At 36.3% G+C, this 27227-nt stretch overlaps 1 protein-coding gene and 1 pseudogene across 2 annotated transcripts in view; one reads left to right on the top strand and one right to left on the bottom strand.

Moving 5' to 3' along the window:
• KLHL8 (kelch like family member 8) overlaps nucleotides 1-27227 on the bottom strand; it is a 48078-nt gene that overhangs the window by 19837 nt on the left and 1014 nt on the right. For both annotated transcript variants that reach the window (XM_070614364.1, XM_070614365.1), the window contains exons 2-3: nucleotides 11103-11461; nucleotides 2686-3234 (exon numbers count right to left, since the gene is read on the bottom strand). In XM_070614364.1, the coding sequence (XP_070470465.1) occupies nucleotides 2686-3234; nucleotides 11103-11315 (762 nt within the window). In that variant the 5' untranslated portion in view covers nucleotides 11316-11461. The remainder of the gene's footprint in view (nucleotides 1-2685; nucleotides 3235-11102; nucleotides 11462-27227) is intronic.
• Nucleotides 14502-15051, top strand: LOC103561613 (cAMP-regulated phosphoprotein 19 pseudogene; annotated as a pseudogene).

Raw genomic sequence — 27227 nt, 5'->3', positions numbered from 1 at the left:
AGCCCCTCTTTCTTCTCTTAAAGATGTGTTGATTTTCTAGTGGATTAAAGGGACAATCAAACCAGGTAATATGATTTTGAGCTAAACACACACACATACACAAGTAAGATATAGCTGCAAGATAATGAAACTTTTTATTCATTTTTGTTCACAAACTTATTTTCAAAGTAATTCTGAGGCTCACTTATTATCTCCATAACCAAGTAACCCCTATTGACAGTAAAAGTAAACAAATAACTTAAAAAGAGACATATTCCAAAATCCAAACAGGCACTGAAGAAGTGAAACTCTCGCTATTTGCAGATGACAAGATCTTATATATAAAAGAAATCCCAAAGAATCCACTGAAAAACTATTAGAAATAACAGCTACAGCAAAGTTGCAGGGTATAAAATCAACTGACATAAATCAGTAGCATTTCTATACTCTAATAATGAACTAACAGAAAAAGAACTCAAGAACACAATACCATTCACAATTGCAACAAAAAGGATAAAATACCTTGGGGTAAATTTAAGCAAGGAAGTGACAGACCTATACAACGAAAACTACAAGACTTTCCTGAAAGAAATTGATGACAATATAAAGGACGGAAGAACATTCCATGCACATGGATTGGAAGAATAAACATAGTTAAAATGTCCATACTACCTAAAGCAATCTATAGATTCAACACCATCCCAATCAGAATCCCAATGACATTCTTTACAGAAATAGAACAAAGAATCCTAAAATTCATACAGGGCAACAAAAGACCCTGGATCACTAAAGCAATCCTGAGAAAAAAGAATGAAGCTGGAGGTATCACAATCCCTGACTTCAAAATATACTACAAAGCTACAGTAATCAAAACAGCATGGTACTGATACAAAAACAGACACACAGATCAATGGAGTAGAACTGAAAGCCCAGAAATAAAATCACACATCTATGGACAGCTAATCTTCGACAAAGGAGCTGAGGGCATACAATGGAGAAAAGAAAGTCTCTTCAACAAATGGTGCTGGGAAAACTGGAAAGCCACATGTAAAAGAATGAAAATTGACCATTCTTTTTCACCACTCACGAAAATAAACTCAAAATAGGTCAAAGACCTAAAGGTAAGACCTGAAACCGTAAGACTTCTAGAAGAAAATATAGGCAGCACACTCTTTGACATCAGTATCAAAAGGACCTTTTCGGACACCATGTCTTCTCAGACAAGGGAAACAATAGAAAGAATAAACAAATGGGACTTCATCAGACTAAAGAGCTTCTTCAAGGCAAGAGACAACAGGATTGAAACAAAAAAACAACCCACTAACTGGGAAAAAATATTTGCAAGTCATATATCTGACAAAGGGTTAATCTCCATACTATATAAAGAACTCACACAACTGAACAACAGAAAATCGAACAACCCATTCAAAAAATGGGCAGGGGACATGAACAGACATTTTTCCAAAGAAGATATACGGATGGCCAATAGACATGTGAAAAGATGCTCATCATCACTGATCATCAGGGAAATGCAAATCAAAACTACACTAAGATATCACCTTACACCTGTTAGAATGGCAAAAATAACCAAAACAAAAAAGTAACAAATGTTGGAGAGGTTGCGGAGAAAAAGGAACCCTCATCCACTGCTGGTGGGAATGCCAACTGGTGCAGCCACTATGGAAAACAGTATGGAGAGTTCTCAAAAAATTAAAAATAGAAATACCACATGACCCAGCCATCCCACTACTGGGTATCTATCCAAAGAACATGAAATCAGCAATTCCAGAAGTCCCACGCACCCCTATGTTCACTGCAGCATTATTTACAACAGCCAAGATGTGGAAGCAACCTAAGTGCCCATCAACTGATGATTGGATAAAGAAGACATGGTAGATATATACAATGGAATACTAATCAGCCATAAACAAGGATAAAATTGTCCCATTCACAACAACATGGATGGACCTTGAGAATATTATGTTAAGTGAAATAAGCCAAATAGAGAAAGACAATCTCTGTACGACTCCACTCATATGTGGAAGTTAAACATGTAGACAGAGAGAACAGATTAGTGGTTACCAGGGGAAAGGAGGTGGGGGTTGGGGGTGGGCACAAAGGCTGAAGTGGTGCACCTACAACATGACTGACAAACAATAATGTACAACTGAAATTTCACAAGGTTGTAAACTATCATAATCTCAAGTAAAAAAAAAATCCAGAAAAAAAAAAGAGACATATTTCTGAGGTTATAAAGGTAAAACTGTGGTGAGGGAAGAAAATGGAAAGTGATGTCTTACAGTTCTATCCAGAATAAATCTATATGCGTAATAAATGTACTCTCATTAGCAAACTAATTCAGTAAAGTTTAGAAACGTCATTATAAAACAATAGTTAAAAATTAATTTAGACTTGTTTCCTCAGAACCATTTTCTATTTGTGTAAATAAAACACTCATTATTACTACCTCAAAGGGATATTTTAAACATTCAGGTTAAAAAGCAGAGAATGATATTTGTAATTCAAACGTTAACAAATTCAGACTTACCCTTAAATAGTATAGTGAGTAAACAGGGAAGTAAGAATCAAGCCATTTTCACACGGTATTACATCAATGGATAATCTACACTTCTCATGATAAATGAAGCATGCTGATTTGCTTCCATATCATTTCATTTCTACACACAATCTTATTTCAGTCCCTACCTGTGCAAGTGTTTCATCCAACCATTTGGAATGATGCTGAGGATTGGCAAGAAGCCACTTGATGGCTGCACTATAGACCTGCTTTTCATTCTCAATATTTAGATCACTAGACGACAGAAGCTTATGGAGATGCTGGGGTGACACACTTACAAAGTCTTCACACTCCACTACTTCAGTAAAATGCTCACAGGCATACTGATCCGCCATGTCCATTAAGTCTATTCGATTGTGACTTTCTGCAAAGGCTCTTACTGCCAGGCAATTGGAGGGATGAAAATGTAACTTCATATATTCACAACAAGCTCTGGCCACCAGTTCAACCTGTAGAATACAGGCTGCATACAAGAGAGGCTGGACGTTGTCCACAGTCAAAGTGAGCCGTGAAGAATAGACAAACTTTACCAAGTCTTCTATTGCGTCACCATCAAAATCTCTGATTTCAATGAGTGTTTGCTTGGCTTCAGCCATTTCAGAGAGAAACATAGCTCTGAAGTAGGGAATAACACATGCCAACACCAGTTTGTGACAGGAGATTAGCTTTGAGCCAACCTGTTCAGAACAAAGAAAGAGAGACTCAGCTTAATATCAAAATCAGTTTTAGATCAGCATCGAGCATGTATTGGAGCAGGGACAAAAACTCCAGACAAATTTGGTGTATTTGTTTCAACAATGTAATCCTTAGGTCACTTATTTTCAATTTAGGGCAATTTCTTAATGTCAAGCAATTTGCTTCTTCCAAATTAGCCACTTATCCTTGATACATTTTTCTATAATGTATAGATAGTAAATCTATGTTTTTTTTCTATATTATCTCATATTTCAGAAGCATTTTGTGAATTAATGAGAATAGCAGCAAATATCATCTAAGCACTTACTATGTGTCTTTTACTATTCTTTTGGGTCCATGAGTCCTTTCTTCTGCCTCTTTTTAAAAAATTTTCTTCCGGTTTTATTGATATAATTGACATATATCATTGTATAAGTTTAATGTATATAACATAATAATTTGATATATGTATATATTGTGAAACAATTACTACAATAAGTTTAGTCAATATCCATCACCTCACATAATTACACATTTTTTTTCTTTCCTTGAGATGAGAACTTTTAAGATCTACTCTCTTAGCAACTTCCAAATATAACTACAGTATTGTTAACCACAGTGACCATGTCAGGAACTATTCTAAGTGTTTTTCACAAATTAATTCATTTAATGGTCCCACTGCCCCTATGAGTAGGTACTATTATTATCCACAATTTATCAGTGACAAAATTGAAGCAGAGTAAATAAAATCAGTATTTACTAATATTTACTATGAGCTTAACTGAGGGTTTTTCCATTTCCTATTTAAATTATTTTGAAATGATATATTCTATATGAAAGTAATGAAAAACACTGAAATCTCAAAACCTTAATGGTTGAAAAATTAGATTGAAAAATCAGTTTGCCATTACAAATGACACAGTAGTAAACTTCGTTGTAACTGAACCATTGTTCACATTCTCTATTATTTCCTACAGATAAATTCTTAAAAATAGACATGTTGCTTCAAAGGATGGTTACAATTTGGATGCAGGCTGCTAAACTGTCCATTTCTGATCTACCTACAATATTTGTGCCATATTCTGAGTGTTAACTTGTTAAGAAATTTGCCAATTTGACGAATGAAGATATTAGCTCATTGTTTTAGTTTATCTTTCTTTTACTAATATGATTTGAACCATTCATAAATTATGGGCTATTTGTATTTCTCCTATGAACTTTTTTCTATGATTTTTTCTTATTTATTTGTGAGAACTCTTCCATATATTTAGAGTATTAGCCATTTGTCATATATATATTTCAAACTTTTCCCTATTTTATACTGCGCTTTTAAATTTTATTCACCCCTTATGGATTTTTATATAATCAAATCAATCCTTTTTTAATGATTTCTACATTAAGTGTTATGCTTGAAATGGGAATTATTTAATATTCCATAAATATTTACTTCAGGTATTTTTTCTAGTACTTGCATGGTTTTATGTTTTACACTTAAATCTTTATTTCCATCTGGAAGTTTTTGATACTGAGTAGACAGATATCTTCTTTTAACATAGTAGTTATCCAGTTTTCCCAGCACTTTACATTAAATAATCAATGAGTACAAGTTAAAGGATAGTAGTGTTTTAACAATTTTCCTGTAGCATTTTGATTATATAATACATTTATAGTCGTGTCTCACTATTTGGGAACTATTTTTAACTTAAGAACTTCTAAAGGAAAATGCCTGAAGAGTGTTACAATGTATAAATGGTTCTGCTTATAAATGCACCTCACCCAACTTTTTTCCACTAATATAAACAATATCATTTATTTCAATAAGTACAAGATGGTGATTTCTGTTGGTTATACTATATTTAATTTTTCAAAGAATTCACAAGGCAGGACTTAGATTCTGTTGAGACTCAAGTTGTAACCTAAGACTAAAGCAGGAAGCTTGGCATGTTTTCAAATATACTTCAGCCTTAAAATGGGATCTGAAATCTGATATTGAACTTTTTAAAAACAGCCTAAAAATATCCTTTTTTGGACTGTCTGTGCATGCATGTTTGGACATGTCTATGCAAATATTTGTAAATCTTGAAAGAAGACATAAACCTGCTCAATTACTTGCCAATACTATTACATAATAGTAATATAAAATAGGGCTCTACAATTTCCAGATAAACATTATTTTAACACTGTCTTCTCATCTAAGCCATAGAAATCAATGGTTTGCAAGTTATTTTCATGTGGTTTGTAAGAAGGCTCTGTCTCTGTATAAAGCTATTTTAATTTCTTGATTCAAATAAACCAAAATGTGGATATTTAATAAATATATACACACAATCATACCTCTATGTAGCCTTTTAGAATAAACACCCAATTAACTTTGAGACACATGTATGAAATAGGAACATCAAAAAATTTAGCTTTTTATGCATTAATTCTCCTTTGATACTATATAGTCTCATATTTATGAAAGTTTATTTCTACATTTTTATTCTCTGGTACGTAAAAATAATTATTACCAAAAACATTTCATCAGAAATTTAGAAATAAAAGAAATCAAAGTCTAAAGACTAGGTGTTTTAAAATTGGGTGAAAAATATACAAACTACAAAATATTAGATATTACTATACAACTGACTACTACATAAACACTAACTATGTTTTTGATAACAGTGAATCTTCTAATTTACATTCCTTTTTATTAGATCTGTGAATATATGAATAAATAAAAATACTCAGAAAAAAACATGCCAAGCTTAAACTGAAGTAGTAAAAAATGCAGAATATCAACATCAATAAAATGATCCCTTATCAAAATACAAAGATTGAAATACAAACCACTCCTCAAAACCTTGAGTAATTTTCCATAGATTAGCCAATAGGGATCAAAATAACATGAAACAAAGGCTTTAGACTGGTAAAGCACTTCACTCTCAACACGGGATGTAGGAACAGGAGGGGCACAGAGGGAAGTCACGCATCTTCAACTTTTATTGCTGATGCCACATTTAGGTCCAGCCAGAAAAACTATATGATGAACTAAGTAGAACTCTGAAAACAATAAATGATCTTCTGCTGAATTATGAGGTAAAATGAACTAAAAATGACATAAAAAAATTAACTAAACAAAGAACAGTAAAAATTCCATCAACCATCAGTTCTGACTTACAAAATGAACCCATCTATTTCTTCCATTAAAGGCCACTTACTTTCCGAGTTTTCTTTTTTCCTCCTGACTGAAATACATAGTCAGTGTGTAGAATCAAGAAAGCACAGAAAAATAAAAGGGAAAAAACCTTACTCACAATTCAGCAAATGCTGTCAATCTATTGGTATATTTCCTTCTAACTTTTTTTCTATGCATTTTGAAACCTAACTGAGATTGTCCTAAACCTCACCATCTCTTCCTAAGTTTCTGAATGCTTTCGTAACTTTCATGCTTATTGGCTGTATGCTCTTCTGCACAGCGGATGGAACGCAGTTTATTCAACCACTGTGATATCAGCTTTAGATAACTTTTCCATATTTTAAATACAAACAGTATCTTAGAGCAGAAAGTTTTTCAGCATTCCAGAATATTTCCTTGAGATAAAATATGAAAAGCGGAATTAGTGAAATCAAAAAAAGCATTTTATAGCTCTGGACACACACTGTCAAACTGTCCCTGAAAAACAGTGAGCTCATTTCTATCCACCAGTAGTATTTGAGAACGCTCTTCATCAAAATTCCAAAAGCAATAAATACGTTTTAAATATTCAATATGTTAATAAGTGAACAATTTTTTAATTCATTTAATTTTTACTTCTTAGCTATTTTTAATACTGTTTAAAAATCTGGCTAAAAAAATTGGCTACTCTGTGAACTCTTATGAACTAGTTGTTCTTACATAGGTTCACTTCATTTCTAAGTATTAATTGTATAATCCAATAACAGAAATTGTTTAAAAATCATTTACAAACACAGCTGAAAAAATTTTTAAATCATTAAAGACTAAAGTATATTAGATTGAAATGTTTATAATTATGCCACTTAGTAACTCAAGCTAAGTGTTTGAGAACTATACTGAAATAAAAGTGCAGAAGACACACAATGGAACAGAAATAAAGACTGGAGGGGAAAAAACGCTATATACACAAGTTTCCGTTTATGTACATTTATAAACTGTATTCTAATTTCTCAGTTTAATCCCTTGTAATTTTGCCCTTTAAACTCAGTAAGCTACTCTTTTCAATAATCTACCAATTTTAATCAGTTTGTGAGGACAAAAAGTGTTTTACTGCCAAGGTCAAGAAGGGGTTAAATGTATAAGACTCAAGATAATGTCTTGGCTTGTAGTGAATTACCACATCACAATGTCTAGCCAGATTCACTGTTATACAATCTTAACTAATCATACATTTGTTTTAAAAACCCTGCACAATGGAAACAATAACTTAGAGAGCATTTTGGGGGGCAAATAAACAAGGATCTAGGGATAAAATATTTAAATACCCCCTCTTTTGAGCAACATTAAAAAAATCAAAATATTGACTTACTAGTTGAATGGAAGAAAATAAAGGTGATCATTTTCTTAGATTTCTTAACATAGAATGCTTAAGTGTTAAATACAGGACCACTTTGTCCTTTATCATTTCTCTTTTATTAGATTATGTCTGCTTTCCAGTGAGGCGTTAACTGTTACATTTTATAAGGGTAATAATTTTATCATTTCTACCTCTGGGAAGTATAATATTATAATGTAGTTCACATATTTCGTTCCCCTGCAATCTTTCAGAGCACTTACTTTTACCTGGTCAGCTGGAAGTTTTGACAGCAAAAAATTATAAGACTTAGAGTCTCGAAAATATTTATTAGATTCCTATAAATATTTGCTTTTAAAAAAAAATCACAGGAACATGCACTTCCAAAAAAAAAAAAGAGCTAAATAATATGAATAAACTTATTCAGTGGCAGCATTGACAGGTGATGTAAGGGGTGTCCACCTCTAATAACCTCTATTAACTTCTTCAAGTAAAATTAACTATGATCTTTAATAAAGACAGTGACATCTGCTGAAACTGCATAAAGCATGAATAACAGCATCTTTGTAAATGCTACTCTTGCTGCTCTATAACGTACAATCTAAGCATTATTAGTGGTATGCAACACCCCTTCAAGACAATTTCCCCCTCCCCTTTCCCCAACCAAATTGTTGCCCTTAAGCAGCTTCTCGCACATATAATTTTAGAGCTGCTACTGGATATACTGTCTAAAAATATTTTCACTAATGAATAAACATTATAGTACACAGACAAGTTTTACCACTCCCTGAAATGATCTCAACATAATACAGTCATGCGGCACTTAACAACAGGGATACGTTCTGAAAAATGTGTCGTTAGGCAATTTTGTTGTGTGACTATCATAGTGTACTTACACAAACTTAGATGGTACAGCCTACTACACACCTAGGATATATGGGACCACCACCATATATGTGGTCTGTCGTTGACTGAAATGCTGTTGTGCAGCACATGGCTGTACATAATCTGCCATGTGAAACCAATTGCCTTTCCAATAACCTCTCAGACATAATTAACAGATCCTCTCCTTTGCTTCCATAAACACTCACAAAAAAGGCAATCATTAAATTATATTATAGTTAGCTGTGTATGTGCTTATCTCTGGCTAAACTTTAAATTCCCTCAAGGCAAGTACAGTATATTATGCAAATTTATTTATACTCTCCATGTACTAGAGGTAAACCTTAGTAAATATTTGCTAAATGAATTAATTTGCTGTTTCTAATATAGGTGCTCACTTTGGAATTTAAAAATGGGGTCGTGGTCTTATATATGAAAAATAAAACAAATTTTGATAATTACCTTTCTAAAATCTTTGTGCTAAAAGCAATAATGATCAAAGGAAACACACCAAGAAAAGATGAATTTATATCAAAGAATCATCCTCAAGGTTATATGAATATAAAAAGTGAAGTTTATATTGATTAGAATGTTATAAATTATCCATAATCCTATTTGGTTTAGTTGTGCTGTGACAGCTAAATTCTGAAAGTTGAAGAAACGCTGAATTAAAATTAAGAAACAAATCCAATAGCAGACATGCTGAAAGATTAAGATGTAATTCTTCCTAACGAATAGGAACACAATATACCATAGCAGAATTATCTGATACCATTGGAACGACAAGAATAGTATACATAATGATCCTAATAAGTGATATTTATTGATTATTTATTATGTACCAAGACTGTCATAAGGACTTTACATGCATCAATTCACTTATTGCTCACAAAAACATAATTTACCCTTGTACTTTTATAGTTGAGGAAATAAAACTGCAAGTCCCTTCAAACTAGTGTGATTTCTCATTCCTAAATGACCTGTATCCCTGTTTCAAACACAGTATTTTTAGTCTTCCACCAGATTCCTCTAAAGCTTTCATTTCAACCTATTGCTGAAGCTACTCAATAAACAAAGGAAACTTACAAGTTTAGTTATCACTTGCCCTGAGACGGCTGTATCCTTATTTTTCACTTAAGAAAGTTTACATGCAGCAGCTTGTAAAAATTATTCTAAAATCAAATTATAAAATTTATAAAAATCAATAATATTCTATTCCTTTTCCATGCAGACACTGATAGGCTGAATTGGTAATTGATTAAGTTCAAACAATCTATTTTGCATTTTTTAGCTTTGCCACAGCCAGTGTGGGTCACTGAATTTCACACTAGGGCTGAAAATTAGAATAATGGCATGAGAGTAAATATAGCATACCATACAGATCAAAGAGTTTAAGTGTTCCTTCATTAAAATATATACACGGCTAAATTTCACACAGAGCTGGTAGAATTATCTAATGGTTTTCTTCTTAATATTTAGACCTAGAAATATGTAAGGACACCAAGAGTATAAGCAAAGAGAATACAGGTCATTTGTTTACAGTGCAACACTATACTCCTGGACATTCCAGGCCTGAAACTCAAAGTTTATGCTTTCAGTTTCTGGACTTTTATTGAGTGTCCCTGATCTGAATCTCCACGTATGCCCTCATTCTCCATGACTGTGAGCTCTAAGAACCTGTCTGATTAGGAGCATAAAGCAAAATCTAAGAGATCCAGAAGTGGCAAATCTCATGTGGAAAATGCTGCATGGATGCATATGAATCACCAAAAATTTTAACATTACACTGAGAGATAAGAATAAGAAGAAAGTACTCTAAACAAGTAATGAAAAACAACTAGAACACAGGCTCTTCCATACTACTTTATCACTTTTCCAATTTTATTAAAATTGTCTTTTGTAGCAGAACAGCATGGTCTTACAGACCACAGACTTACGAAAGACTTTTCACCCAAGTCTAAACAGACTCTACTTCACTATCAGGTATAGATCAACAATTTCACTTAACAGGTGGCACTCTTGAAGTGGAGATTAAATTACCAGAACAGGAGCAGACAGTGAAACACCAGTGCAGCCAGGGAAGCAACCAGGAATTCCTGACTTCTCACCAACGCAAGAGTAAGAGAATCCATCACGGCTTTTAAATCCACAAGTTAAAAGCTTATCTGTCAACAGCAATTTATTAATTTCGCTAATAATAACTACTTGTTTTAGGGTTCCAAATTCTCAGAAGTTAAATTAACTAAGAAACAATGAGTATCAATATTTAATTAGCAGAACAGTTTAATCTTATACTAATCTCCCTTTATTTATCCTCCCTTGTGCCCCTTCCCTTTCAATAAAAGAGGACTGAGACGAAAATCATTCTGACTATAACAAATAACTACAGCACCAAAAATTGCCTTATGTGGTTACAGAAACCCTCATTTTCACAACACACTGACGAGGTTGATAAAAGTAAAAAAAGACAGTCTCACCTTTAGTGTGACATCACAGAGTTCTCCATTTTCATAAAACCGCAGAAGCGAACTGTGAAAGTCTTTCCAAGCTTCATTTGCTTCAAAGATAAAGGAGTCTTCTCCAGCACCATCACTAACTGAAGATTTGTTCTTCACTTGTTGCTGCTGTTGCTTTTTCCCCTTTGTGAAGTGATTCCTGGCTTGTTTTGCATTCATAGATTCTGAAGCCATTTGCAACGCTCTTCTTTTAATACAGCTCTCTTCTCGAACATCCCATTTATTCTTTTGTAAAGGGTGGGGAGAAGGCAGAAGGTGGATGGAGCCCACTAAACTTCAGACATTTTTCAAAACCCACGCAAGTGCCTTTGTCCAGTTTGCTGAAATTAAAAAATCAACAACAAAACACACACAGAAACAAACCAAAAGAAAAAAAAGCTATCATGAGTAATTATAGTTTACCAATATTATATATGTAAAATGACCATATAAATCATTCTTGCACAAAGAACAAGGAACTTTGCAGTTTTTATGCTAAATGTCACATAAGTTACCTCAGCCAATTATTTTATATTGGTGAAGGAACTCCTTTAAAATGTAATCTGAAAACTCTGGGAAGATGGCAGAGCAGGAAGCACCAGGAATCTGTCTCCCTGCCTGGACAACACTTGCACCAGCAGAATCTGTCTGATGTAACCATTTTGGAACTCTGGAATCTGCTGCAGGCTTGAAACTTCCGGGAGAAGACTTGGATGGTAAATTAAGGTTAATTTTGGTCAATTTCAGCTGTTAGGACAGTAGCAGCTGCCCATCCCACACCGCCAGCTATGTGACAAGCAGCTGGGCACATGCTCCTGGCGCAGCTTGCACACAGTTTGCAGGAGCCACCGTGAGCAAAAGGACCCTGTCCTCCAAATATCAGAGATCTCTGCTCTGACTGCCGACTACCGTTTCTGATCACACAGGTGCAAAGAAGTGGGACGCCACTGTTGTTGCATGTCTCCCCACTGTTGCAAGTCCCTCCCTCACTTCACTCTCAGCTGAAGTGACTTCCAGAGGATTTAAAAGGCTGGTGCCCTTTACCTCCTTCATGTTTTGCTTTTTCCCCTTTGGAGAGCGAGTCATTAAAGACCAAGACATTAAAAAACAACTGCACATACAAGGAAAATTAAAGTGACTGTGCAAGCCCGGGGAAAGGCTCAGGAAAGACCCAAGAAGACCTTAAGTTTACACCTCAGGCTGATCTTCAGCATAGAAACAGCCTACAACAATCAAATTAAAACAAAAACAATAACAAACAACAGGATACCTTAAGAAGAGGGAGAATCTGATTTCCAGAGTTACCATATTACTAGATTCAAATGTCCAATGTTCAACAAAGAGATCACAAGGCATACAAAGAAACAGAAAAGTATGGCCCATTCAAGGGAAAAAATAAGAGAAACTGTCCCTGAAAAGAACTAATGCAATTTATACTAGATAAAGACTTTAAAACATCTGTCTTAAAGGTGCTCAAAGAACTAAAGGAAGATGTGGAGAAAGTCATCTGTGTGAACAAAATGGAACTATCAATAAAGAAACAGCAAACCTAAAAAGGAACCAAAAACAGATCCTTGAACTGAAAAGGACAATAACTGAAATGGAAGATTCACTAGACGGGTTGCCCGGTGGCACAGTGGTTAAGCGCACAGGCTCTGTTTCTCGGGGGCCCAGGGTTCGCTGGTTCGGATCCTGGGTGTAGACATGGCACCACTGGGCATGCCATGCTGTGGTAGGCATCCCACATAGAAAGTAGAGGAAGATGGGCACGATGTTAGCTCAGGGCCAGGCTTCCTCAGCAAAAAGACGAGGATTGGCAGTAGTTAGCTCAGGGCTAATCTTCCTCAAAAAAAAAAGATTCACTAGAGGCATTCAAAGGCAGATTTAAGCAGGCAGAAGAAAGAGTTGGTAAACTTGAAGACAGGACAATGGAAATTATTGAGGCTGAGGAACAGAAAGAAAAGACAAAAGAATCACAAACAGAGCCTAAGGAACCTGTGAGACACCACTGAATAGACCAACACATGCATTGTGGGGTATCCTAAAAGGATAAGGCAGAGAGAGCCTTTGAAGAAATAATGGCTGAAAACTTCCCAAATATGATGAAAAGACATGAACATAAACATGCAAGAAGCACCAAGAAAGATAAACTCAAAGAGACCCACATTGAGACACATTATAATCAAACTTTCAAAAGCCAAAGATAAAGAGAGAATCATAAACAAAAGCTGAGGGAGTTCGTGACCACTAGACCTGGCCTGCAGGAAATACTCAATGAAGTCCTACTAAGTGAAATGAAAGAACACTAGACAGTTACTCAAAGCCACATGGAGAAATAAAGATCTCAGTAATAGTAAATACGCAGGATCAAAAGCTAGCATTATTGTACAAAAGCTGGTATGATTGTAACAATGGTTTGTAACTGCACTTTGTTTTCTACATGATTTAAAAGACTAATACATTTAAAGAATAGTTATTAATGTAAAAGATAGTATTTCTGTAACTTTGGTTTGTAACACCAAATCTTGTTTTCTACATAATTTAAAGGAATAATTTAAAATAATAAGTAAAAAATAAAAATTTAAAATAAAAAATTTAAAATAATAATTTAAAGGAATTTTTAGTTTATGTTTTTGGGCACATAATATATAAAGATGTAATTCTGTGACACGAACCACTGAAAGGAGTGAGATGGCGCCATAAAGGACCAGAGTTTTTGTCTGTTATTGATGTTAAGATTAGAATGTTATAACTGTAGGACATTAAATGTAATCCCCATGATAGCCACAAAGAAAATATACACAAAGGGAAATAAGAAAGGAATTTAAGCATTTCACTACAAAAAAACCAACTAATCACAAAAGATGACAACACTGCAGGAAATAAGGGTCAATAAAGCTAAAAGGCATACAGAAAACAAATAGCACAATGACATAAGTAAGTCCTTCCTTATCAGTAATTACTTTAAATGTAAATGGATTAAACTCTCCAATCAAAAGTCAGAGATGGGGGCCGGCCCCGTGTCCAAGTGGTTAAGTTTGCACTTTGCTTCGGTGGCCCAGGGTTTTGCCAGTTCGAATCCTGGGCACGGACATGGCACCACTCATTAAGCCACGCTGAGGTGGCGTCCCACATGCCACAGTTAGAAGGACCCACAACTAAAAATACACAACTATGTACTGGGGGGCTTTGGGAGAAAAAGGAAAAATAAAATCTTAAAAAAAAAAGAGAGAGATGGCAGAATGAATAAAAATACATGATCCAACTATATGCTGTCTACAAGAGACTCAACTGAGATCCAAAAGACAAACAGGTTGAAATGGAAAGAATGGAAAAAAATATAGCATGCAAATAGTAACCAATAGAGAGTAGAAATGGCTATATGAATATCTGACAAAATTAGACTGTAAATTAAAAAATGTCACGAGACAAAGAAGGATATTATATATTAATAAAAGGTCAATAAATCTTTTCCTGGCAGCTCGTCTGCAGAAGGAGCAGTATGTCCACGGAAGGCCCTCAGGGAGCCTCTGCAGAGGAGCAAAAGGAAATGGAAGATAAAGTTACTAGTCCAGAGAAAGCTGAAGAAGCAAAATCAAAAGCAAGGTATTCTCATCTGGGACAAAAGCCTGGAGGTTCAGATTTCTTAGGGAAACGACTGCAGAAAGGGCAAATATAATTCAACTCTGGGGATCACAACACGGCTAAAGCAAAAATGAAGAACAAGCAAGTTCCTACTGCAGCCTGGATAAGACAGAGGTCACTGGTGACCACATTCCCACTCTACAGGGCCTTCCTCAACAGAAATCATCCCATGTTGCTAGCAAGCTGGCTGGCTGATTAAAAGAACTGAGCCACGGGAACGGCCGCGTGGCTGAGTGGTTGAGTTCACATGCTCCGCTTCGGCAGCCCAGGGTTTTACCAGTTCGGATCCTGGGGCAGACATGGTACTGCTCATCAGGCTGTGCTGAGGTGGCGTCCCACATAGCATAACCGGAAGGACTTACACCTAGAATACACAACTATGTACTGGGTGGCTCTGCGGAGAAGAAGAAAAAAACAAAAGCAGATTGGCAACAGATGTTAGCTCAGGTGCCAATCTTTCAAAAAAAAAAAAAAAAGATCTGAACTTCATGAATTTTCTAATTCCCATTATTTCTCCTTAATATGTTACTTCTCTGCTTTTTATTTCCTTTTATTCACTAAAGTCATTTGAGAGTGACAGCTTTGCAGGTACTGGTAGTGTGTGCCGTTATTGTAAGGGAACATACATGTGTAGAATTTTTGATTAGTTTAACAGTGCACCGATGAAAAGAACATGTTAGAGCAACATAATCTACTTGATAATAAATATATATTATCTAATTCCTAGTGTAGGACTGGTTCGAACAAGTAACAAGCAAGTTTTACAATTTTAATGTTTTGGCTCTCTTTAATTCATCTTAATTATAGCTTTGTATGTTACTCTTAATATAACCTCTATTGTATTGATTTCTTCTGTATTTTACTTTTGGATTTTCTAAAACAGAAGTTTAAGACCACAAGTTGGAAGAAAGGTCACATATTTTTTGTTTGTGAGGAAGATTGGCCCTGAGCTAACACTTGTGCCAATCTTCCTCTATTTTGTATGTGGTGTGCCACCACAGCATGGTTTGATGAGCGGTGTGTAGGTCTATGCCTGGGATCTGAACCCGTGAACCCCAGGCTGCCAAAGCAGAGTGCACGAACTTAACCACTATGCCACCGGGCTGGCTGAGTATTATAACGGTTATAACGGCAGGCATCTAGTGATAACTTATTTTTAAATATCTTTAAATAAGTTTAAATAAATATCTTTTAATAAGTTTTAAAACACCTTATTTTTAAACTTTACTAGGTTTAAATACATAAAATAAAAAACTATCACATACCTTTTTCCCTTATATCAATCTACTCTAGCTTCTGTCTGGTAAAAGACTATTTATTATTGTTGTGACAAACTATTTCTTTTGTCAGAGGATTGCTCTATGAAAAGGATATTAATAAATATTCATTTTTATACTTGTCACCAGATTTGGGCAAGACACAACAGCTCAAAAACTTTCTATACCAAATTCTCTTAAAACAGTCTATTTAAAGAATGCAGTGTCCTCAACTTTTTAAAAAAAATCTAGGGGCCGGCCCGGCGACACAGCAGTTAAGTTCACACATTCTGCTTTGGTGGCCCGGGGTTTGCCAGTTCAGATCCTGGGTATGGACCTATGTACCACCTGTCAAGCCATGCTGCAGCAGGCATCCCACATATGGAAGATGGGCACAGATGTTGCTCAGGGCCAGTCTTCCTCAGCAAAAAAAAAAAAAAAAGAGGATGATTGACAGCTGATGTTAGCTCAGGGCTAATCTCCCCGCCACCCCAAATCTACTATATATAATAGAACAGAAAACAGAAGCAGGAAAAGAATATTTACCCTAAGACATTTCACTCTAAGGAAGTTGGCACCCTTTGGGACTTATACAGACTATATACTAATACCAAGTGAAAGCATAACTCAGCCTAAACTCTAACCCAGAATTTTTAAAAAACGTATCTAAGCTTCTGACTCTTAGGGAGAAAAAAATATGATACTCCTTCCCCAAATATATTAAGAGATTAAAAACACTAGAAAAAAAAAGAAAAATGGTCTATGGAAGTCTGTTTCTATCACACTCTGGTATGTTATGACACTGAAGCAAACAGGAAATTGAGACCATTCTTTTGCTCCTCTAAGAGCCAGTAAAATCATGTCAATCAACAAAATGGGAAGTTCTGAAGAAAAAAGTATATCACACAGAAGCAAATAGGTTTTTCTGGTTCAGGGCAGAGAAGATATAACAAAACTAACGTATTTTTACATGTAAACACAACTTACAAAGAATTACAGAAAACAGGACTTAGAGCAACAGCATATACTTTTACTACTATGTTGTCAGTTTACTTTATTCTTTTTTCAAACTTCTTTGTGCTTATAATCTATATCACATTTCAGCATACACTATCAATATGCAATACTAGTATACAGAATACTGTATGAACTCATGTTATACTGGATTATTCTCATAACTAAGGCCTTTGCCAGCAGAGTGGCTTTAATGCTACAGATTAATGAGAAGAGTAGTAAGTCGAGAGAGGAACTCCCAATGGCACTGTGACTGAAAGCACCTCTAAAAACACCACTGCTCTACAGTTACTGCTGCAGTCCCCACTACAGGCAGCAACAGTGCTATCAGACTCATTCTTCTTTACAATCACTTTAGTTTATACTCTTTACGATTTAGTTAGATGAAGATTTTCGATGATACAAAATACTACATTTTTTTTTTAAAGATTTTATTTTTCCTTTTTCTCCCCAAAGCCCCCTGGTACATAGTTGTATATTCTTCGTTGTGGGTCCTTCTAGTTGTGGCATGTGGGACGCTGCCTCAGCGTGGCTTGATGAGCGGCGCCACGTCCGCGCCCAGGATTCGAACCAACGAAGCACTGGGCCGCCTGCAGCGGAGCGCGTGAACATAACCACTCGGCCACGGGGCCAGCCCCTTACTCATCTTTTAAGACTCAGCTCAGGTTCATTTGCTCCAAAGGGTCGTCCCTGAAAATCTCCCTTATTCACAGCCTGGACTGAGTGCACATCCTCTGTGCTTCCATACAATTTGATCACATCTTTTCCACTGCACTTATCATAAGGTGGATTACACCATCCTCAACTTAAAATTTAGTCAAATTTACAACACCTGGAATAACTGCATATTTACCACACAAGCCCCCAATATTTAGGCACCTGCTCCTCACTCCTATCACTCCCAGGTTGAGCACAACACAGAGTAAATAGACGAACTAAAAATGTTTTGAGAACAAATGAACAGATATTTTATGAACACTAGAGATTATTTTTCTACTATTATACAAAGCAACATATACTTAAATTATTTTAATTAAAATAACACTGCATTCTGGATATGTTATTTTAATCACAATCACATGTAAATATTTTAACATAATTTCAATTTTTGAATAATTTTATTTCAAAGGTGTATGTTTCTTGAAGTCTCTTTTTTTACTTTTAAGTCAGAAAAAAATGAAGCTGTACTCATCATTTCCTTATTATTTACAAAAACAAATAATAGAGATTTTAAATTTTAAAATTTCAAATAGTCCAAAAGAAAATATATTGGGACAATAGTTAAAGAAGAATCTGATGCTTTGACAAACTGGATTACAGCTTCAATAGTTCCTACTCAGTCAAGGTACACACGACTTCCAATGATTTACTACTGTGACTTAAACAAAAAGGTTTTTCTTAGCATTAGCAAGTATTAGATACAATTGTTAACAAAGTCTGCTTGTTAAATATTAATGTCATTTCCAGGGTCTATAAACAACATTTTCACTGCACGGGGAATACTCTCTAAGATGTGTCCACTTGGGGGTCTGTTTTATTAAGAAGGCATTTTATCGCTTCACGACCATAATCATTTCCTTGTCTGAACCGGAGCACTTAATCTATTACGCTCATCATCATCTGAAAGGCTAGTACAAAGTATTAAAAAATAAGGACTTGAATTTCACCTACATATGTGAACGATATGCATGAAATCTCTTAGGAGGGGCCTCTGTTACTAATTATGTTTATTTGACAATGTCACAGAAGTCACAGGGTTGTACTTAAGATAACAAAGGATAATTATTTGAATATAAAGCCTACCAAAAAATAAATTTACCAGTAATTTGTTTCCAAGTGTGAAAACTGAGATATTTCCTACTTCATATGTGAAACAAAACAAAAAACTGAATAATAATTCTTTCTTACTTCAGGGAGCGGGTCAGTCACAGTCCCTCTGAGCAGAGCACACTGATCTTTTATCGGATTCGGGAGGAAGTCTGGAGTTCAAGGTTTGGTGGACTTTCAGTGTCTTGGGAGCACGGTTAGTGGAAGGGCTGCCATTGACTAGTGGGCTTGCAAAATCCTATTGCCTATTCAAGGCAAGTTGCTGATTAATTAGAATGCCTTAAAACCAATTCTAAAGAACTGTCATTTATTGAGTAAGCAGGTTTAAAACTGGTTCTGGTGAACCATGGCTAAACAAGAATTAGTCTTCAAGGAGTTTGGGAACTTCCTTTTATGTTTATAAGGTAAGTACATAAGCCAACATTCATGCATATACTAAGGATATATACTAAGCATATGGTTTTATAACCACATTTCAAGAAATTTCAATAAAAATTAGAAATATCATCAGTGTTAAGGTGAAACACCAGTTGCCTTATCTTAATTTAATCAACCGGTCAGTCAGTCATCACATGTTATATTGCAGATTCTGGAAACTGAAAGTCAAATATGAAAAGCAACAACCAAGTGCTTTATAGAAGTGCTATTCAAACTGGGTCTGGTCCACAAAATTTTTTCACAGCTCTGCAATGAGGTAAGTACAAAAATGGAGTGTTTAGAAACTCTTATAGCAAAGTTATATTTGACAGAGTAATTTTATGTTTGTTGAATCTAACAAAAAATAGAGGGTTGTATTTTGTGTGTCCTTTTTTTTCATTTCATTTTCCTAGTAAATCATTTTTATTGTCTTTTACGAAAATACTGGTTCACAGATTAGTCTGTGAGCACACACAGTCTGAGAAGCACCACTTGGGGACTCAAGAAAGGCAGACATCCACAACAGAAGAGGCCATGTTATGTTTTGCTACTAAGATACAAGCAAAAGGAATGTGTATCACACACCAAGCAAGTAAACACCTGCATCAATATTTGAACGTGGTGTTGGTGGCTTAAGAAAAAATCCCGCAGAAGATGATACAGCACACTTAAGAAACGCTGCATCAGCGATCCTACAGATGAACCGGGAAATCACACTGCACGGAAAAACGAATGACGAAGATAAAAGCTGCTTCACCCTCAACGTGAAGAAATTTAGGAACACCTTAACCAATCTCTCTCTTGCATTTTCCTTTTAAAAAGAATGTGTGCACAAGGGTAATCTAATTTTTTCCACTTATCTAGAATAAGTCCCCCCAAAAAGATGAATAAGACATGACATAATTCCTACCATCAAGGAGCCTGAATCATCTAGATGAGACATAAACAGATAATAAGAATGTGGTAAAGGCAACAGGAGAGAGATGCTAGATATTACGGGAGAACCTAAACTAGCCTGGGGGATCAAGAAGGCTCCCCACTGAATGTGGTAGCTCGCAGGTACTCCAAGTTCCCGTTCCACTCTATTCAACTATAACCAAATTTCACATGTTACTTCCTAAATTTCTCTCATGCTGTTGGCCTTGCTTCTCCTGCCACACACACCACTTTAGTCACAGGCCCCATCATCTCACAGCTATTATTATCACCTCAATGCTTAAAAACTTCCATGGATAATCTACCAGTAAGTAGAAAAAATCAGACGCAAACAGTATGGTCTCTATTTTGTAAAAAGGTGCATGTGGCAGGTTTCCAACTGCAAGATCGGTGCCAACTGCAACTGCTGTTTTGCAGTCAATTAATGAAATGATTCCAAAAGCCTCTATTTATTACAGAGAAATTTGTAGAGGAAAATAAGGAAACATAAGTTGAAAGTGGGCCACAGAACTTTAAGACATGGGTTATATAAAGCATATTCCCAAAGTGCTTCAAATTCTAAGAAGGAAAGAGAAATGACTAAACATTTACTGTCATGATAGCTAGCATGGCTGTTTTAACTAGGTTAAATATTCTTATATGCTGTAAACATTTTATAATACTTTAAAGTCCCTCATATAATGATTATATGGTACACACTGATTTTACAGGACTTAAAAATAGAGAGCATGGTGAGGCAGAATAACAGTGAGCCTGGTATCAAGAAAATCGGATTTTAACTCACTGCATTACTGGAAAGTTACTGTAGGGGAGGACGACATTTCCTCTCCCCAAATGGGGGTTCGTCTGGCCGGAGAACGAATTAAATTCACATAAGACAGAATAGCAAGAGAAAATTAAACAAAGCTTTATGAGGAACCATGGCCCGGGGCCTTTCTTCCCAAAGGAAGAAAGGGCACCGAAGAAGTGGGGTGCACATAGTGGTTATATACCCCCAAACAGGATGTTTCACATGCGATTGACATGTCCCTCCCACAATAGTCACAAGATTGCCCTGTCGGCACAGTGCTTAATGGACACAGCAGGTAGTGGTCTGCTGTCTCAGTGGGCGTAGCAGGAGGCAAGTGGATTGTCTGGAGCTGGGCGGTCACAGGTGAGCGCAGCAATCAGTTCCTAGCCTAAGGAAAGATGCTTAATCCTTAAGGAATGCCAACGTTGGGAGGAGGAGGGAAGTCAGCTACAGGAGGTTACCAGACAAGCACAATAAAATGCAGTTTTAAGTCCTTGCCTTTGGTATTGAGTAAGAGTTTCTAGAGAGAAGGTCTTCTTCTTTCTTCTTCCTGGTACAGAGAGGGAGGCACCTTTTACAGATAGAGATTTATCTTACAAATGTAAATGTGTCCTAAGGAAGGGCAAGTTCCATTCCTCAGAGCCTTCTTCCCTGTCCCAGTTTATCAAAAGCAATCAGCCTCAAATAATCCTGATGCCAAAGAGACATATCTTGGGGTGGCCAATTCCAGGTCCCCACACTACCTAAATCTCCAAGTCTCAGTTTCTTCATTTATAAAAGGGTTGGCCTAGTCAGAGGTCAGCAATCTTTTTCTGTAAAGGGCCACAGAGCAGACAGTTTATGTTTGTGGGCCATCCAGACTGTCACGACGACTCAACCATGCCACTGTAGTACAAAAGCAGCCAAAGACAATACATAAAAGAACGAGTGTGGTTGTGTTCCAATAACACTTTATTCACAAAGCTGGCAGCAAGCTGAGTTTGGCCTACGCAAGATCCTAGTTGCAGGTAATCACTTGTGTACTTCTAGTTCTAAACCAGGAAAGTACTTTTCTACGTAAAATTACTTAAGCTGCTGCCTCGCTTTTTAGAGAAATCTGTTAGCCATATCTAACACTAGGCACATAAACCAGTGGTTAACAGCAGACTTTAGAGCCAGACAATTTTAGGATTCCCTATTAGCTGTGTAGCCTTGGGCAAGTCACTTAAAATCACTCTGAGCCTCAGATTTCCTGTAAGCTTGTTGTGAGGTTAAAAGAAGTAATATATGTAAATTACTTAGCTCTGTAACTAGTACACAGCAAGCACGCAATTAATGGACATTACTACTTTCATAAATTATGTGATCCTGAGTCCTTGGTCAGGAACACAATCTTCCAATCAATGCTTTTCCAGTAAAGAAATAAAATATGCTTTATAATGATCCACATTTGGATGCATTTTTCACTATAGCAGAAGATGAGGACTGGCTATATTACCCTATGTCTTCCTTTTTTTTTTTTTATGACAACAGTCAGCATTTGTCGAGTGTTATGTACTTATTAGCTGTACGAGCTTGCATAAGTTATATAACCTTTCATTAGCCTCAGTTTCTTCATCTGTAAAAATGAGGAAAATAACTGTACCAACTTCACAGGATTGTTATAAGGATTAAATAAATTAATAAAATTGTCTGGCATATAAGCTATGTTAAGTAACTGCTATTATTATTTGAGTTAGATACTTCACATTTATTCATTTAAATCCTCAGGACAACCTAAAAAGGTAGCATTCTTATATTTACAGATGTGGATAATGAGGCTCAGCGAAGTTGAGAAACCTAAGCAAAGTCACACCGCTATTAAGTGGCAACAGCCAGGACCCAACATAGGCTTGCCTGACTACAAAGCCAAAACTCCTAACACTTGGCCAAAGATGGCATTAACTATATCTTCATATGGGAGTGTAACTATATCTTTGTACAGTATGTATAAATTACTCTATGACAACTAAAATACGGGTATTAATATCCTCCCCATACAGAAAATGTTTTTGACTTTTTTTAAAGCTCAAGAGTAAGAGAATACACATTAAATCACTAATCTTCTTAAAATGATAGTGTTCCCACAGGAAAAATTTTTGCTGAAATGATTCCTGTTTTCCATATCCAATTAACTCAAACTTTCATTATTAAACTAAAAAAGGAATCCTCTGCCTTAAAATAACTAAAGATGCAGCACAGTGACTTATCTTTCACACGTAAAGTACTATGCAAATGCTGGCATTCATCTTTATTGATCTTTGAGATCTATTTTTATAAACAGAAAATCTAGGGAGCCAAACACAGTTCCGTTACTTTATTCTACAAATCCTCAAGTATTGATTTAGAACCTTGAACTTTGAAAAGCATTCAGACTTCAAACGAAAATACCAAAATCAAAGGGAAAAAGAAAAAAAATTCTCAAAGAATAAGACAAAAAGACATTACTCTGCTGGACAGATTCATTCAGAAGGTGGTACAGCATCACTGATCCACCTCACACCTTTCAGACCTTGTGGCTGCTGCTGGTAACTGACCCAGAAACAGAAGCTGGCTTCACACTGTAAAGCCTTATAGCCCAGCAACCTAGCACTAACAAGGAAAATACAGCTTGCTTCCAAACTCTGTTACAAGAATGAACTCAAACCTAGAACTCTAACTTAATCCTGAAATTCCCAAAATGCAAATAAGATTAATTTTCAATGTTATAAATTAAAATTACAAATTATAATCGAATCTACATAAATTGATTGTAAATTCCATGTTCCTTCCAAACCAGCAACACTGAAAGTCAAAATGATCATCAATTAAGATTTAACATAACTTTACACTCTGCGCTATACAAGAAGAAATATTACACAACAACAAATATACTATGTAAACATCATCATCTAGTTTGGGAGATAAAATACTTAATTTTCTTTAGCATTTGGTGTTTTGTTGAGAAAACAAAAAATACATCCGAATTTTAGAATAAACAAATCAAACTACATTTCAGCATTTCAAAATAATATTCTAGCATGCTGGATTGCATTAGGGGCCATTCTTTGCCATGCATCCTATTGCCCATCAAGGTGGGGGGGTGGGGGGGGGGACAGTATCTGCCTAAGGATAATGGACCAATCAGCAGTGTCATCTCCAGATATGAGAAGCAGGACTGTTATTCGTATGAACATTTTATACCATAAATATCAACCTCTAGTTCTGGCTGAAAGAAAACCAGGTACTCACAGTCTTTTGTAAAAAAAACTAATTTTAAAAATAATCTGCAAAATATCTAGTAAAGAAACCTGCCTAGACAACTGAAGCTAATGGTTCTTAGAACCTTCGGGGGAAAGGTGGTCATGTACCACTTTTGAACATCTGTTGAAAGCTGTGGGTCTTCTCCCCAGAAAGGTACAGATAGACACAAGAGTTCACAGACTCCTGGCAGGCCATTTGTGGGCACCGCCACAGATCCAAGTTAAGAACCAGGGAGATGAAGTAGAAATTTTCCAAAAGTCCCTTTGACCCTCTTCTGTAATTTTACCTCTGACTCACAAGAACCGACTAAATTATTCATAATCAGACAATGAACCCTCTTGTACAGGAAACTCTTTAAAACAAGCAATTGATAGTATTTACATAAGCAGTATTCACCAGAAAATAAATTACACTGGCAGCATTTTAAAATACAGCACGTGACTAGTGATATCGATGAATATTATAGTGCATTATAGTTTACAAAACGATTTCATATATTATAACAATTAAAATTTGTATCCTCTTTTTACAGCTAAGGAAATAGAGTTCAGAAAATAACTTGCCACTGTCACAGAGCCAACATGTCGAGAGCTGGGATTCTAATCCAGGGTTGTCTAGTTCTGGAACTGAGCTCAGTAAATTATAATATCCTGATGCTTCCACAAAAGCCCAGCAGACAGAAAAAAAAGATTACAAAAAAAAAAAAAGCCTGATGGGTCACTTTTATTGTAGATACATCTTGACATCAGTAAAGAAAAATTAAGACATTTAAAAATGCTCGATTTCCTCTTGCTTCACTGGTTAACATAAAACAAGTTTTTCAGAAAAGTGAAGAAATGGTCAAGCTAATGAGTTTTAGGACTGAGAAATATGTTTTGTTATTCTATGAAGCATTTCTTCTCTCTCATCTCTTTCTTTTTTTTTTGTCTTTTCTCCCCAAAGCCCCAGTGCATAGTTGTATATCCTGGTTGTAAGTCGTTCTAGCTCTTCTATGTGGGTCGCGGCCATAGCATGGCTTGATGGGCGGTGCTAGGTCCCCACTCAGGATCCAAACCGGCAAACCCTGGACTGGGGAAGCCAAGCACGTGATCTTAACCACTTGGCCACAGGCCGGCCCTTCTTTAATTCTTAATATAAAAAAACAAATGATTATTGGAATATTCAAATATAAGAAACCGAAGTTTAAAAATCCAATTTTTCTCAAAACACAAAAGCTATTTAAAATTAACTTTTAGGAGAAATACTGAGACCCTACTGAGAAGACGACGGTGACAGAAGGTAATGGAAAATTAATACTCTTCATGTGAATAAAGAACTCTTGCCCTATGGGGAAAAAATTGTCTTTTAGGATGTTCAAAATATTCCCTTTAATCTTTTTAAAATGGTAATACCCATTTCAGTTCTCTACAACTCTTTAAAGTTCTTGATTTTTTAAATAGGGGTTATTTGTCTAAACCCATAGAATATACAACACCGAGAGTGATCCATAAACTCTGGACTGTGGGTGGCAAGGATGGATCAATGTCGACTGTAACAAATGTACCATTCCTGCGTGGGGATTTTGATCCTGCGGGAGACAGCACATGCGGGGCAGAGCAAGCAGCATATGTGAGAAATCGCTGTACCTTCCACTCCATATTGCCATGAACCTAAAACTGATCTAAATATAAACTCAATTTTGAAAAATGGGGGGGAGGGTCAAAATTTATCTACCACACTTTCTTCCTAACAAATGAGGAAACATTGTTTTTAAAAAATTACCCTCAGTATTATGTTAAGTGAAATAAGCCAGATAGAGAAAGACACTCTCTGTACGACTCCACTCATATGTGGAAGTTAAACAGGTAGACAAAGAGAACAGATCAATGGTTACCAGGGGAAAGGGAGGGTGGGGCGTGGGGATGGGCACAAAGGGTGAAGTGGCCCACCTACAACACGACCGACAAACAATGTACAACTGAAATTTCACAAGGTTGTAAACTATCATAATCTCAACAAAAAGTTAAAAAAAAATTACCCTCACTGATTGTGAACTAAATTTCCTGCCAGGATACAGAACGTACAATTATTACAGAATATGTTATATTAAAAACAATAATAGTAATCTTATCGAACGCTAAAAAGAACTGGCAGCCTTAAATGCTAACATGATGAAGCTAAATGCAATCGTTGAGTACCATACCCTGCGATTTACTTTTATACTCATGTTCACACTATTTGGTATCTTAAAGGCAAGATAGAGACTGACTAAAAAGTTTGAAGAAGGTCACGGGTTGACTGACAGACTAAAGGGGGTGCCGGGGGGAAGGAGGAGGAAAAGCAGCAGCCAATGAAAAAAGCCGCCGCCAAACAGAGGTCCCTGCTCACCAAGTCTACCCCCCGGCAGGGTCAAGACGCCCGGGTTTCCTCCTAGAGGGAGGGGGAAGAACACCCAGAGTCGAACCGCGATCGACTCACACAGAAGAAAAACAACGCAAAGGAAGAAAAAGTGCAACCAGCAGACAAAATACTTGTATCAACGCAGGTTCTTTCGAGAACCTTTTGCCCAAGAATCCTCGCAAGGTGGTAACATTAGCATAGGGCAAAGGGCCCAACACAGCTATGCTATGAAAACAGAGTAAAAGGAATACTAATAAAAGTGCAGTTTTCCACGAAAAGTCATCTGATTAAACAATGCCAAGCGGGAAAACATAAAAAGCTTTTCAAACGCAAACGCTAGGACTGTGCAAATCCCGTAAAGGACGAGCTAGAAAACGTCCCCTGTGTAGACCAACGGCCCCCGCTGAAGACCCCAGCAGGCGACCTCAGCCCAGGACTGAGAGGCAGGAGGAAAGAGGGGCACCTGCGGCAGGCAGTCCCCTCCACCGACGGCGGCGCGCTCTGGAAGGGGCTGCAGGCGGGCGTCTCCCCCGCCCCGAGGGTACGCCTGGCGCGGGCAGCGCGCTCCGCGGACGGACTCGT

The sequence above is a fragment of the Equus przewalskii genome, chromosome 3 (genome assembly GCF_037783145.1).
Source record: "Equus przewalskii isolate Varuska chromosome 3, EquPr2, whole genome shotgun sequence".
Taxonomy (NCBI): Eukaryota; Metazoa; Chordata; class Mammalia; order Perissodactyla; family Equidae; genus Equus; species Equus przewalskii.
This window is presented reverse-complemented; position numbering and strand designations above follow the sequence as displayed.